General features: G+C 53.1%; 4 protein-coding genes across 4 annotated transcripts; 3 read left to right on the forward strand and 1 right to left on the reverse strand.

Annotated features, from left to right (window-relative positions):
• Window positions 1–1,849: 1,849 nt before the first annotated feature.
• On the reverse strand, window positions 1,850–5,566 carry HMPREF1541_04900 (uncharacterized protein; the record flags this gene model as incomplete). Its single annotated transcript, XM_008719244.1, has 3 exons — window positions 1,850–5,343; window positions 5,391–5,511; window positions 5,561–5,566. The coding sequence occupies 3 exons, from the start codon at window positions 5,564–5,566 to the stop codon at window positions 1,850–1,852; spliced, it is 3,621 nt and encodes a 1,206-aa protein (XP_008717466.1).
• Window positions 5,567–5,867: 301 nt separating this feature from the next.
• On the forward strand, window positions 5,868–8,207 carry HMPREF1541_04901 (uncharacterized protein; the record flags this gene model as incomplete). The annotated part of the gene is made up of 1 exon (XM_008719245.1): window positions 5,868–8,207. The coding sequence occupies one exon, from the start codon at window positions 5,868–5,870 to the stop codon at window positions 8,205–8,207; it is 2,340 nt and encodes a 779-aa protein (XP_008717467.1).
• A 340-nt stretch (window positions 8,208–8,547) lies between these two features.
• On the forward strand, window positions 8,548–11,465 carry HMPREF1541_04902 (uncharacterized protein; the record flags this gene model as incomplete). Its single annotated transcript, XM_008719246.1, has 2 exons — window positions 8,548–11,202; window positions 11,253–11,465. 2 exons carry the CDS (start codon window positions 8,548–8,550, stop codon window positions 11,463–11,465), a joined length of 2,868 nt encoding a protein of 955 aa, XP_008717468.1.
• A 777-nt stretch (window positions 11,466–12,242) lies between these two features.
• HMPREF1541_04903 (uncharacterized protein) lies at window positions 12,243–14,675 on the forward strand (the record flags this gene model as incomplete). The annotated part of the gene is made up of 5 exons (XM_008719247.1): window positions 12,243–12,275; window positions 12,328–12,355; window positions 12,407–12,513; window positions 12,560–13,476; window positions 13,520–14,675. 5 exons carry the CDS (start codon window positions 12,243–12,245, stop codon window positions 14,673–14,675), a joined length of 2,241 nt encoding a protein of 746 aa, XP_008717469.1.
• Window positions 14,676–14,838: the final 163 nt, after the last annotated feature.

The following is a 14,838-nucleotide window of genomic DNA, read 5'->3' on the forward strand; positions in this document are numbered from 1 at the left end:
CATAACGATATCGACCTCATCCCAGACTGTTCTCACAGGAAGTTCGTTCACCCTGGTTGCGATTCAGTGAAGTTCGCTGTCACATGGGCCATTGAGCTGACGTGTCCTTTAATGTTACTGAATGCTTCACTTGATGGCTGGCTTCACTTTCCATGCCAATAACTCGTGTTCAACTCATGTTGCGATCCAGATCTTCAATTACTTCATTCATGCTCATCCAGCTCGTCCACTCCTCCATCTTCCATCCGTTCCTTCCTTCGAATTCTTCCGTCAAGTGAGTCTTGCTCCTTCCACTCACCCGTCCACTCCTCTCCACATACGTCAACTGGCTTTCCGTCCGCCTTGCTTACTTCAACATGAGAGGCCTAGCCCTCCGCTTGGAGCTCGACAGGCGGGGCTTGCCTCTGTTTTTCGGTGGCCGACTAAGCCACAAATGGCTTTGCAGAGAGCTGGACTTGTTCATCAAATTATTTGGCGGCAGATCAATGGTTCGGAAAAGTGACACCAAACTCCAGCAGCTCGTGAAGCTTTTTCGGCTCAAGCCTGGCCGCAATCACGCAGACCGAGCAACGAGCACTCGAAATTCTGCATAGACATGGGCCGCTTGCACTTGGAGAAGCCCGAAGTAGTGTTGTTTCGGGACAACCAGCAAGAAATACGACTTGTCGTCCAACCTGCAGTGCAAATCTAGGAAATCAACTCCCGATCGCCGGTACTCCAGCGATCTCGACCCAAAAAGATACAGTTACGAAACACGATCAGACACAGGTAAAAGCTTGCCAGATATGCATGCAAGCCTCGCTATTGACGAGTTTTCCATCAATCCATAGGGGCCATTCGAGCAGTCACGGCGCTTTTGCAACCTGTCTAGAGTGCTTCGCTACTCATATTGACACATCTATACATTCATGCTCACTCGCCAACATCCCTTACCCTGAGCGCAAGTGTGAAGCCATGCTAGACCACGAGCCGATGCGTGAATATACATCAAAGCAAGCATTCACCGCTATGATAGCTATTTACACAAGACAAAGCTCGAAGAACGACCCAACTTCGTCTTCTGCGCCAACAGGACTTGCAACTTTGCGGGAACCATTGACATACACTTTGCCAGCTACTTTGTTTGCCCAACATGTTCGACCACGAGCCTGCACTACTTGCAAGACTCAGTGGCATCCAGACGACAACCACGAAGACAATATGGCCAAAGTCAGACAAGCCGAGATCGAGGCGCAGGCTAGACACGATTGAAGTCTGAAGAGGCTGAGAACACACCACGGAGGCTGGACATTGGTACGCGGGAGTGGTGCATACTTGAAGCACACGGGGCCCAACGAATTTGATGCATACTTGAAAAATCTGCGTTTTGATCTAAAGCAGCCAAGTACATATGGAGGTACAACGACATACTAGCTATAGCTCCTCACCCACTTAATCATAACCTCAAGGCAATATCATCATCATGTTTCGGCAAAGACTCAGAACCAAGATCGGACATTCCATCGCTATCTGTCTAGTACTTTCAGTGACGGTTTCACTTGATGCACATACAGCACCGACCCGCCCGCCATACGCCTGCAGTGCCCAACGTCTTTTGGTTTTGGAGGAGGAATCAAGACTTTGATCATCAGCACACGGCACATGACCTAAGGATGTTCAATTCATTACCACTCAGAACATGCAGGATGAGGTGCGGCGCAGGAATGGTCGGTATCAAGCCTGGGAACTGGACATAACAGCCGTTAGATTCGGAGCAGTTCAGCACGAAGCACAAGTGAATATTACTCCTTCTGCAACTACCACCTCCAAGAGCTTTTTCAGCTATGCACCGACCCTCTAGTCGTCTCACCTACAAGACGTATCCAAAGCTCACGCAACTCCACTTCCTCAACGGCCTGGTATCCTCCAAGCTGACAACCCACCACAGGATCTCCTTGGCCCGTTCCACCTCGCCACCCAACTCATGCGCCCTGGCGAGGGCGAACCACGCTTCACTATCATCCCACCCTTCGCCCGTCTTCGTCAACGAGCTGAGCAGCCCATACGCGCGATCCCTCGCAGCCAGGCGGTTCAGATTCTCCGGCGTCTTCTTAAGGTCGTCGTCCGCGAGCTTTTCCGGTGTTGATACAGGAACCCCGTCGACGGTGTTGATGCCGTTGATAGTGGTGATTGACAGTGAGGTCTCGGTCCTCTCGTGCTTGCGCTCGCGCTCGCGCTCTTTCTTTGGCATGTCCTTGGGAATAACAGCTCCAAACTTTCGTAGGACACCCTCATCGTCGTTGCCACCGCGTCCCAGCTCGACCTTGCGCTCATAGTAATCGAGCAAAACGTTACTCAAAACAATGCCAGTGCGAAGATGGGTCTGTTTGTACATGAGCGCCTGTTCCAGCATCTCCACTGCGTCTCTGACGGTCTCATCTCGCTCCGCAGTCGCAGTTGCAGAAGTCTGCGCGGGGTCTGTCACAGAGGAGTCGAATTTCGCTTCTGCGACAGCGAGGAGAAGCTCACCGCGCTCACAGTATACGTCTGCCCAGCACTCATCGCTGCTCTTGCCACCGCTCCCAGAGCTCGAGTCTGCAAATGCGCGCGCGCTGCTCTCCACCGTTGTCGCCACGAGGGCCTCGATCTTGAGAGCAGCCTTGGCGGCCTCGTCCGTGGCCTCGCGACTATCGTCATACATGTTAGCGTGCCGATAGAGACGTGCAATCACAAGCCAGATGGACACTAGTATAGCGAGGGCATGCTTCTTAGCGGCGGCCAAGGGGAAGCGAGGAACGAGGCTAGTAGAAGCGCTTGTGGGTGAAATGGTAGGCATGCGTGTGTCCTGCTCAGGCGGCTGTTCCGAGTGTTGCAATGGAGGCGGGGCCTCGCTGTGAGAGGTGACGTTGTGCGGAATCTCGCCAATCGGCTGCTTGGCGGAGGCTTCAGCATTGTGGGTAGCAGAGGTTGGGGGCTGTGGCGCTGGGACGGTATCAACGGATTGAATAGTCTCAAGATGAGGGCGGGCGGTCTCGACCGAACCTGTTGAGGATGGTTGAGCAGAAACACCAGTCTCAAAAGACTGCCGGGAGCTGGCGATGGTGGAAGGAACCGGTAAAGGTCTGCGTTCTTTGGAATGAGGACGGAGTCGAGATGACAAAGAGGTGCTGTGAGAGTCGGAGGACAGACGACCTTTGCGATTGTGTTCGTGCGAGTGTCGGAACAGACGGTGTTTGTGTGGCGAGGACTTCTCATCTTCGTCGGTGACGTGAATGGTTGGAGCTTCGGTGGCACGGGTAGTAGGGCGTGTCGTATCAGTGTTGATAGAAGCTGCCACCCCATTGGTCCTTACAGATTGAGCCTCGCTCAAGATAATCCGGCTTCGCCTGAAGAGGCTGCCTCTGAAAGACTTGATAGTTCCGGCAGAGGTCTTCGGGACTTCGGATGGTTTTTCGGCAGCCTTCTCTTCGGCAGTGACACCCAAACGGCCGAACAGGCGCGAATAAAGAGCCAGCAGGTCATTGCTGCTATTCACAGCATCCTCAGGGCCCTCGGTCAGATCAGTCAGAGCCAACTCGGTCATTCGGACTTCCAGAATGCGCTGAAGCTCGGCACATTCCATATCATCTACCAAGCCATTTGGCGAGGCATGCTTTTCCTCGTCGATATGCCGGCTCGACCCGAACAAGATCTCGGGGCCGGGAAATTGCTCAAAGGCTGCAATACATGCCTTGCTCGAAGTCTCATAGTCTTGTCGCGAGGTCAATAGGAGCGACAGTAGATGCCAAAGAGGAAGGAATCTGCGTTCTTGCAGATAGAAATCCGACGTCGAGTCAATCCTGTCCGCCAAGGCCTCCTTAACGTAGTCCACAGCCGTGTCGATATCTCGTGTTTCGGCCAGTAACAGACCGAGTGCAAAGAAAGACTGCTGCTTCTGGGACGTGCTCAAAGGCTGCGCGATGGCTGCTTTCAGGTGCGCGACTGCTGACGACTGCAGATTTGTGCGATGCTCGTTGAACGGAGTCCATCTTGCCCAATGTGCTTTGCCTATACCTAGAGCTCGATGTACCGTTTCGATAGTTGTAGGTGGAAGTTCGATGACTTCGTGTACTCTGTGATGAAAGCCATTCAACTCCAGCTGTTGTCCGGGAAGAGTAGACGCCGTAGGGTCACTTTCAGTGAACAGCGACTGGAGTTTCGTGCAGAGGACATGTGCTTTCTCGGCCTCGGCCTGCTGGCCAAAAGAACAGAGACCTAGGACTCCCTCTGAGATGGTAAGAAGCACAGTCTCATCGTTGTCTTGGTCCTGAGGTTCCTGCGTACGGGCAGCACGTTCACGACCCCGATCTATGAGCTCAAGATAGCTATCAAGAGCACGATATGCAAGATCGAACTCAGCGAGTGCTTTATGCGTCTGAAACAGCTTCCGTAAGATCAGTGTCGAGTGGAAGGTTTTCATCGCAGCCCGATAGAGAATGTCAAGAACATTTCGCGTGATCAGGTTTCGCCCTCCCTCTCCAATATCTTGTTCAGACCAGTCGGAACCACAAATTACCTCCCAGTTTGTCGTAGCTTGCTCGACCCATTGCTCGATGACGGCATTGGACGCGCCGGCTTTAGGAAATTGCGTGTTGTTCAGTAGCTCATTCTCGTATGCCGCCTCGACGCGTCGGAGCTCAGTGACCAGCTCATGGCGTGGTAGCTCGTTCGAGCTCGCTTGAATTATGTCTGAAAGGTAAGAGTAGTAGGCATTCCATACGGACAGCCTGCTTCTCTGGGAACCAGGGTTTCCATATGTGCGCGGAGAGTGAGGTCTTCCTTTTAACGATAACAATGACCAACTTCGAAAATACGAGTTTGTAGAGGCGTCTATACTGCCTTTCGAGAGCACGCGGCTTCGGTCGATTGCAACTTCTGCCAGCAGTTGCTCAACCCAATAGGACAGCTGTGCGGTCGCGGTGATGTTCGCTTTATTCGCCTCGATCCATGGAATAGCGGATTGAAAGGCCTGGGCAGCTTCTGCGGGCTTCTCCTTGCTCCGTAGAATGGCTCCTCTCATATATGCCGATTTCGCGATGCAGATATTGGTCCATAACGACCGATCAGATGTATTGGGAGTCTCTGACCAGAGTAAAGAGTCTGAGAGCCCTTGATGCTCAGGTGCCACCCAGTATGCCCAGAGAAGGGCAGCACGCGCTTGTATCGTCTCACTGTTTATCTCCGAGCCGGCCTCGATTTCTTTCTCGACGTCTGTTATACGGGAAGCGAGTGGTGTTCTTGCTGTACTTGCTGTCGTCGGTCGAGATGTAGCCGCGATCTTTGTGTTCACAACCTCGTGTTCGAGAGTAGCGGTGTGAATCAAGCCTTTTTACATCGTCAGAGTGCTCGGCCGGATCAGGATAAGGGCTCACATTTTCGCTGCGGCGCATGCTTCGTGACTTTCCTAATGAGCTCCGGCAGCTCGGACCACTTCGCATCTACGCGAGCATCGTCCAACAAGGCGATATACCGTTGGGCCTTGTCATCGCGGCCCTGGGAGAGGTTAGAGTACTGATCGCGGGTCTGAAGGGAAGTTGCGCACACTCATTCTGGCCGCCAATCACTGTGCGGGCTATGGCAACCTCAAGAGTTCTCATGAAGAAACATGTACAAGACGCATCGCGCTCCGCAGTGCCATAGAAACCCCTCCAACATAGTCTGAAGAGGTACAACACATGGCAGCACCGGGGCATCCAAGTGGACCGCGACTGCCGACTGAACTTCCACTTTCACTTAGAGTTTCGGCCCCAGCGGCGGAGCGGACCTCTGTTTCTCCGTTCCGAGTATATTTCAAAAGTTTTGAGCATCCGCTTCAGTTCTACAGACAGCAGATCAGTGGATGTGGAGAAATGGAGCAGCTGAGTGTGCTGCGATCAACGGCACAGAGGTTGACTGTCACTCCTGTGGAAGATCTTCCTCGCATCGCCGGCTTCCTGGCGGCTTCCCTGTCAGGTTGCTCAAGACTGGGCATTGAAGCCGAGTCTACAAAAGGCGTGGATTTCTCTGGACCGCTTCACAAGCTCCGAACTCGACTGTCGAGTTTGCTACAGGATAGAACCGCGGCAGGCAGATCGACAGCTGCAGTGCTCATCAAATCCTACGTCGAGACTGTCCGTCCAGTCGAGTCTGCACACTGGGAGTCATGGGCACGTGGCCTAATTGCTTGCCTGAACAAAGCCGATCCGTGGGAATGCAAACGGCTATACATCAACACCATCACGCGAATCTTCCTGCTATGTCGAGGTTCCGTCGCCTTCCAGAGAGATGTCACTTCGCCGCTGCTGCCCGCTTTCATCAATGCCGTGCTGAGTTCTCTCAAACCAACAACCATCAAGCAAGGGGATCGGGCCGTCAGTGTTGCCAGCCACTTGCTACATTCAGCTTTGCAATGTATCCGTCATTTACTGCAAGAATTCAGTTCGACTTTCAGGCCATTCGTCACCCGACTAAAGCAGATCTCCTTAGGTGTGCTAGGCGAACACGCGGTTTCCCAACCTCTGCGCAGTGAAGCTACAAGCATTCTGTGTGCACTGCATCTGTGCGCGCCGAAGGCCACCGCAGTGAATGATTGGGACCAGACAATTTCAAACATAGTTGTCGCGTCCCATGAATCTTTAGACCTTCTCTTTCGCGCCGTGATCGAAGATTGGACTTCAAGCAGCACCACTGTCCACGAGTTGTCTACGAAACAACAATTTTCAAAACCACCGGAGCTAGCGAAGCTTGACATTGCTGGACTGGGGCCTTGGAAAGGACTGCATCAAGGATTCGAAAGACTTTCTACTCTGCTGCGTTGGCTCAGACAGGCTATTTCAAGTCGGTCGCAGATATCCAATGTCCCTTTGGGAGCTCTAGTCGATCTCCTTGGACGCATTAGTGGGACAAGCGCGCCATCAGAGACCAATCGGATCAAGACCAGTCCTGAGGTTAGCAAAGACGAGCGTGAAGAGGTGTGGGCCCATCTACCGAAGTTGCACATCGAGGCTCTGGAGCTCTCAGAAGCCCTCATCCGTGGCATTGGAGCAGCTGCTGTCCCCCTTATGGCGACACTCGGATCCCAGATGCTTGAGGTCTTTGAAAGCGAGGCCTGGAATGAAGCCGTTCGAGCTCAGTGCTATAAGACGATGAGCTGTCTTCTCCGTATCAGTGGAAGCACTGTGGCCTCGTTTCCGCAATCTGAACTAGTCGCGCTTCTTAAAGTATGCTGCCGGGACCTCTTGCAGACAGCGGGCTTCTCTCAGAACGGAGGCACATCTCTCTTGAGGACAGATCGCAACGGCACTTCCAGTATCATCTCCAACACACTGCCGAAGCAGAGCACAGCTACAACCATCACGTATCCAACAACGCGGCTGCATCATTCTGCAAAAGAATTAGTCGTCCTTGTGTACGAACATCTACCTCCTTCTGTGGTGGTACACACCTTGCGAACCGAGCTTGATCGAACTGTCATCCTCTGCAACAACCAGGCAGGTATTCTAGCTTCGGCCATGCATCCACCAAGATATAACAGTGGTTCCCGGGTGCAGCCCAGCTTGTTGCCATTCTTATTGCGAGGCACAGGCGCCACGAGTCCAACTGTGGAAGCTCTACTCAGACCACGTTTGTCAGCAATGAGCGAGCACATTGCCGGTATGCAGACTGGGGATATAGCGCCACCCATCGATGACACTGCGCACGGGTATTTGTACTCGTATGGCAATACAGACACTGTTATGACGGATGAGGACCCTGCTTCGCTCTTGGGTTCACCAGAGCCTTCGCAGGAGGTCACGCAAAACTCAAAAGATCAGGGCCAGACCGGCGAAAGAGAAGTCACTATCAAACGAGCCTTTTCAAGCACACTGCAAGCTTCAACGACCATGGACACGGACCCGCTTTTACTCGATCAACCATCCTTGAAGAAACCTCGTATTGATGAGGGCACCGAGCTTGATAAGGAGGATGATCAAGGGCAAGGTTTGGCTCCAAAGGAGGTTTCCGACCTCGCTTTAGATTTGCCCGTGGTGCAAGCCCAGGTTGAGGCCTTTCCAGCTGGCGACTCTGTGGTCATCCATGGATCAGAAGTGCCAATACCGCCAAAAATAGCCGGTTCTGACGCAAGCGATGACGATTCTGACATCCCTGAGATTGACCCTGAGCTCGCTACAGACGACGACGACGACGAAGTAGAAGAAGAAGCCGAGTGACTCGGAAGTCGATTTCAGAAATAAGGGAAGTGATGAACTCGGAAACCCGTACTTGTCACGTGACCACGCGATGCCAAGGCTGTAGTTCTGGCTTTTTCTGGTTAGATCGTGTTCTAAACGACCAACAGTCAAGTAGCAAACATGGTCATCTCATCACCCGTATATGCACGCCACATTGTCTGACCTTGTGTTGAGCATCGCAAATGATGCGTAGCATTTCTTGCGCCTAGTCAAAGCGCTCCTTCGTTGAACATCATATGATCAAAACCACTGCGCTCACCGGGCAGCCTCGTGCTTCTCTCGAGTATTGCGTCTGGTCAAGCTCACGCCAGACGCTAGTATGGGCTCCGGTAAACGAAAACTGGTCGACACAATCGACCTCACCGGAGACGATGATGAAGAGATCGCTCGAAGTTCTTACAAATCTGCTAAGACCAGCGGGGCGCACTCGATTGGACCAGGAGGCCGCCAATATCCCACACCACCCTCTTCCAGCTTCCCATCTCCGAGCCAGAATGGCTACAGGCGTCAGGCGCTGACCAAGTTGCCTCTTAACAGCACACATACTCAGGCGGAACGCGACAACTGGCTAGACTCCACTCAGTATGAAGACGGAGATATTAGCCGGGAGATCGATCTTGAGGCCGATTTTGACGATGATGTGTACGAAAATTATCAGCTCTACGGCATTCTCAATACAAAGATTGTGGGATGTCGCTTCTACGATGGGCGTGCAACCGTTGGAGAGTATGTCAAAGTACGTCGAGAGCCTCGAAATCCTTACGATAGGAACGCCATCCGGATCGACAGCTGTATGGGTCACCAAATTGGTCATATCGGTCGACAGGTTGCTGCAAAGCTAGCACCTTTGATTGACAGTGGGGAGTTGTTGATGGAAGGCGCCTTGACTGGAGAAAAGTCGTTCTATGACTGTCCGATCGGTCTCAAGATGTTTGGAACTAGCGATCCTGTTGCTGCAGCGACGCTGAAGGAGAAGATGCAAAAGCTGCGCCTGCCCGTAACGGAGTTGAACCGTGCGGAGAGAGAACGCAAGCAGCGTGAAAAGGAGCGGGTTGCACGCGAGAAAGCTGCTCAGTTGATGAAGAAAGGTGGCCGTGCCGTCCTGGACGCTGAGGGTCCCAACAAATATGCCAATCTTAATACCGCGAACGGTGACGACGAAACATCTGTCGACCTAGAGGAGATCTTGAGCAACACTGCAACTTTTAACCCTCGCGATGTGCAGGATGCAGTCAACAAGTTCGTCGCCGGCGAGGCCACCCTGAAGAGTATGCCGATGGCGGAGCAGCCCAGTGCACTCTCCACAATACTGTTGCCCTATCAAAGACAAGGCCTACAGTGGATGTTGGAGAAGGAGTCACCAACGCCGCCTGCAACTGATTCGAGCGAGCCCGTGCAGCTCTGGAAAAGGTCGCGCGGTATGTACACGAATATCGCCACCAATTTCTGCGTCAACAGAGCGCCTGAGCTAGCCAGCGGTGGAATCCTAGCCGACGACATGGGTCTCGGCAAGACATTGCAGGTCATCTCACTTGTCATCGCCGACCCTAACAAGACCGACCAGCCTACATTGATCATCTCACCACTATCAGTCATGAGCAATTGGAAGCAGCAGGCAGAGTTTCACGTCGGAGAGAAGCATCGACTCCAGGTTTTGATCTATCATGGTCAGGAAGCCCGAGGACTCTCTCCAGAAGAAATGCAACAGTGCGATATAGTCGTCACCACATATCAAACATTGACAAGCGAGTTATTCACGAGTGGCAAGGAGGAGACACAGACGACACCAAGCAAAAAAGGCCTGTTCTCCCTCGAATGGAGGCGTATCGTACTTGATGAGGGCCACAACATCCGAAATCCTAAGACCAAGATGGCCGTAGCGGCATGTACTGTAACAGCAAGGTCTCGCTGGGTCCTCACAGGAACTCCCTTGATCAACTCTCTGAAGGACCTGTACTCGCTTGTCAAGTTTCTCCGGATGACTGGAGGGCTAGGCGAGTTTGAGATCTTCAATTCGACCCTGATACGGCCTCTGAAGAGGAACGATCCAAATGCTCGGATTCTGCTGCAAGCACTCATGTCGACGGTAGTTCTCCGTCGCCTGAAGAGCATGGAGTACGTCGATCTCAAGCTCCCAGACATCACGTTCCACAAGGTCCCGGTGAGGCTACTTTCGCACGAACAAGAGCAATACGATGCATTCAAGAGCGAAGCCAAGGGTCTGCTTGAGGCTGCAAAGGCGAAGAAAGGTGACAGCAGCACCATGACAAATCTTCTTGAGGTTCTTCTGCGACTTCGGCAAACATGTAACCACTGGAAATTGTGCGGCGAAGCACGAATCAGGAAGGTTCTCGAGCTTGTTGAAGAGAACAAGGCCATTGATGTAACCAACGTGGCCAATCGTAAAGCGCTGCAAGACCTCCTGCAAATCAAGATTGACAGTCAAGAGGAATGCCCCATCTGTATGGACTCGATCAAATCACCCGTGATAACGGCGTGCGCTCATGCGTTTTGCCGCGAGTGTATCGAACGAACAGTTGAGCTGCAGCATAAATGCCCTATGTGCCGCACAGAGCTGCCTTCAGCCGAGCTTCTGGTTGGTCCTGCTGCCAACTTCGGTGAAGGGGAATTGGCGGACGAAATGCAGATCGACGCGGAGGAGACTAGCAGCAAGATCGAGGCTCTGCTCAAGGTGGTCAAAGCTTCGAGCAAGGAATCCAAGGTGGTGGTGTTTAGCCAGTGGACAAGCTTCCTGGATCTGGTGCAGACTCAAATGATCAAGAACCACATCGGCTTCTGTCGGCTTGACGGCAAAATGAGTGCGACTAAGCGCGACGCTGCCATTGACAAGCTCAACAACGAGGCGTCATGCAAGGTTTTGCTGGCCTCATTGTCCGTCTGCTCAGTGGGTCTGAACCTGGTGGCAGCATCGACAGTCGTGCTTTGTGATACCTGGTGGGCGCCTAGTGTCGAGGTAAGTTCCGGTCTCCTTGTGGTAATATTACTTCTGCTCACATTCTCCAGGATCAGGCGGTAGACAGAGTGCATCGACTAGGCCAGCGGCGTAACTGCACCGTGATTAGGCTCGTGGTTGAGCAGAGCGTCGAGGACGAAGTGCTTGAGATCCAAGCAAAGAAGAGGAAGCTTACAAGCCTGGCATTCGGTGAGAAGAGCCAACGCAGCCGTCAAGAGATGCGCGCCGGGACGCTGAGGGACATCGAGAGATTGCTCGGCTGAGGTGTCAATCGCCGTCTGTATAACAGAACAATCTTGTACCACCATCAAGGCTCCAGAATTTCAGCGAGTCGCACAAGTGCAATCTGACACTACCTGATGTTGACTGTATATCAGCTTTTGTATCTACGAAGCCTCGTGCCATTCAAAGTCCTAAGAAATAGGCTCAACTGCGGTTGAAGTGACAGCGCCTCGGCGGACGTTGAAGCTCTCCACCATTTATCACGAGCAAGGGTTCGAGACCGCCACATGCAAGTGCTTATTGAAATTAAATGTCAAGGGTTGAGCTGCATCTCCAAGCAAAGCCTCTCAATAGTTTGTTGCAAGGGCTTTGTGAGCTCCCGGGGAGCATTCTCAACCATTTTTTGACATGTGGGGGCGCGTCTTCTTCCCTTGGGATTTTCTCCTTCTACACCGCCGGCGACAACGACCGTGATAAGCGCGACAGGCACCCCAGAACTACCCCCCAGCATGATCAACACCTGCGTCACATGCCCTCGAGTGGGGACCTAAGCTGGTGGCTTTAATTGGAGCTGCCAGCAAGCTCGGTTGGAGCTTGGGAGCTTGCAAGACGCCATTGTGCAGCGCGTGGTGGCCAAAAGTGTCAACTGCAGTGCGGGGATTCCACGTACAGTACTAGACTCTCGAGTCTCGACCACTTCTCCCGACGACAACTCGTGCATCGTCGGTTTGCTCGCCTTTTGCTGTTTTGAGAGCTGTTGAGCTCGTCCTTTCCTTGTCACATCGTTTTTGGACGCCAAAGCGTTGTTCGCAATCGACATGGCGCCCATTGGCAACGCGGTCTTTGCAACGGTAAACTGCATCCTCTTCGCATGTGAGAGTAACGTGCTAATACACGTCTCAGTTGCTCATGAACGATGCATACCTACCAGGTACCGTCCACGACCTCCGCTCTCACTTGCAGCTAGACTGACTTCTTCGAGGGGCCATGGTGCTGGGGCACTCTCTCCGAGACCGCGGTGCGAAAGCGAAGCTGGTTGTTTTGGTCACTGTCGACAACGTCTCCGCTGGAACTATCACAGAGCTAAAAGTCCGTATACCATACCAGAGCCCGGCATATGCTAATTGTGGGACAGACAGTATTCGACGATATCATTCCTGTGCAGCAGATGCAGAACAAGCAGCCGGCAAATCTTTACGTTATGAATCGCCCCGACCTCATTGCCACTTTTACCAAGATCGAGCTATGGAGACAAACTCAGTACAAGAGGATAGTATATTTCGATGCTGATATGGTATGTCTGAGAGCTCCTCACGAGCTGCTCCGCCTCGATACTGCCTTTGCCGCCGCACCAGATATTGGCTGGCCCGATTGCTTCAACAGTGGTATGATGGTTCTCAATCCGAACATGGGTGATTACTATGCACTGCTCGCTCTCGCCCAGCGTGGCATCAGTTTCGACGGTGCCGATCAAGGCCTCCTAAACATGCACTTCCGAGACTGGGAGCGGGTCAGCTTCGCATACAATTGCACTCCCAGTGCCAACTATCAGTATCTACCTGCCTACCGACATTTCCAGAGCAGCATATCCGCCGTCCACTTCATCGGCAAGGACAAGCCCTGGACCTTGGGAAGAGAAAACAAGCATAATCATGGTGTCTATGGCGAGCTGCTCGGCCGCTGGTGGGCTGTATACGATGCACACTATCGTCCCCAAACATCCGCCTACCACTCTGGTCAGTCGCTCACCGCACCGAAGAAAGTGCAAGACTATGTACGTGGAGAAGAATCGCAATCCGTTCCAGGCTACTCCAGCTATCAGCCCGCAACTTCCGGGCAACAGCAGCAACCACTGTCCTCTGGGCAGAGCCAAATCCCATCGGTCGCTGTCCACCCCCCACCCTACTCCTCTGCTACCAAACCCTTGACAGAGCAGGCCATGGGTGATGCTCCTGACTCCGCTGAGAAGGCTGCCGAGAACGACTTCACGCCAACACCAACTGTAGTGCAGCGAAGGTTCTCTGCCCCCCACGCTGAATGGGAGCCTGCGAGGTACGTATCATGGAATGACTTGGATCTATGCTGACGCATTCAGAGCGCCGCCACCACAGGGTTCAAAGCCTGAAGCCTCGAATTTTCCCCAACACGTGCAGTACGACTTCAACAGTGATAAGGAGCTATTCCAACCCCCAGAAAAGTACCCCGAAGCGCCGAAGGGTATGTGGTATGAGCTTCCTCCAAGGCCAGCAGAGCCACAGAAGCCCAAGCCAATATTTCCATGGGAAAGCAAAGCCCCTAAGGCGACTCGTGTCTTTGCTCAGCCGAAGACTCCCACTCCGCCTTCGGAACCTGAAGTTGAGCCGGAACCAGACCCAGCATCATCAACCGCGACTTCCACGACACTTGATCCGGAGCCAGCGGAGACTCCAACGATGACCTCCCCTGATCCGTGGGCGGGCTTTCAGGCACGAACAAATGCATGGGACGAAATCCCCGAGATCGAAAAATACATGCAGGCTCTGCAGGGCCCAAGGAAGGCTAAGGTACAGGTTTTGCACAACACGGCGACGCCACAGACGCGTTCACCGAAGTCGGAGCGAAGGCAGAGCCTGAGACTAACCGACTTTCCCACAGAGATTGAAAGACCAAGCTTACCAGTGACACCTGCCCCGATCCGGAGGCCATCATTCTGGGGCGAGGAACGAGATGAACAGGGTAACCTCCCAGCGGCGGAAGGCGTTCCAAAGCAAGAGGAATGGGTACGTCGCTTCTCCTCCTATCCAGTACCTGAGTTTACTGCTTTACCACCACTTTTGCGCGAATTGAATGGCGTGTGGGTGATGAGGTGCCAATTTTGTGGAAAACAGAACCCTATCGCCAAGCTCGAAGAACTCCAACGAAGACAGAGTGAGGTCCTGGCCGCTCCCGCTCAACTGGAAGAAGCACCTAGTGTTCCAGCTAGGTCGATGCCAGAGAGCGAATCTAAGGAAGCGGCCATCGAAGCTGCCCAGCAGGCCACGGCGCCACCTGTCCAAGCGCCAAAAGCTCTTAAACCGATTTTAAAGGCACCGTCGTTCGAGGTGCCGCCGAAAGAGAGTGTGGATGCGGATGATCTTGTGTCGCCAACGGAGGTACGCGGTCACGCCGCTGGGAAGCAAGAAACCGCTCCAGAACCAACGGCTGATCCTGTTGGGAGCGGAGGGAAGCATGCAAGATTGAATTCAACTCCAGAGGTTGTCCCTATAGCATGAGTTATGCATTCACAACGAGTATAATGGAAACGGCGGGAGCTAGCACGGACCTGGCGTCTTCTCGGATGCTTGAGTATTTATGGACATGAGAAAGCTTTGTTCTACGGCGATGTAGCATTCATCACTGCGACTTCATTTTTGGGCGTTTCTTGAGCATTTCAGC

Source organism: Cyphellophora europaea, assembly GCF_000365145.1.
Source record: "Cyphellophora europaea CBS 101466 unplaced genomic scaffold supercont1.4, whole genome shotgun sequence".
Lineage (NCBI taxonomy): Eukaryota > Fungi > Ascomycota > Eurotiomycetes > Chaetothyriales > Cyphellophoraceae > Cyphellophora > Cyphellophora europaea.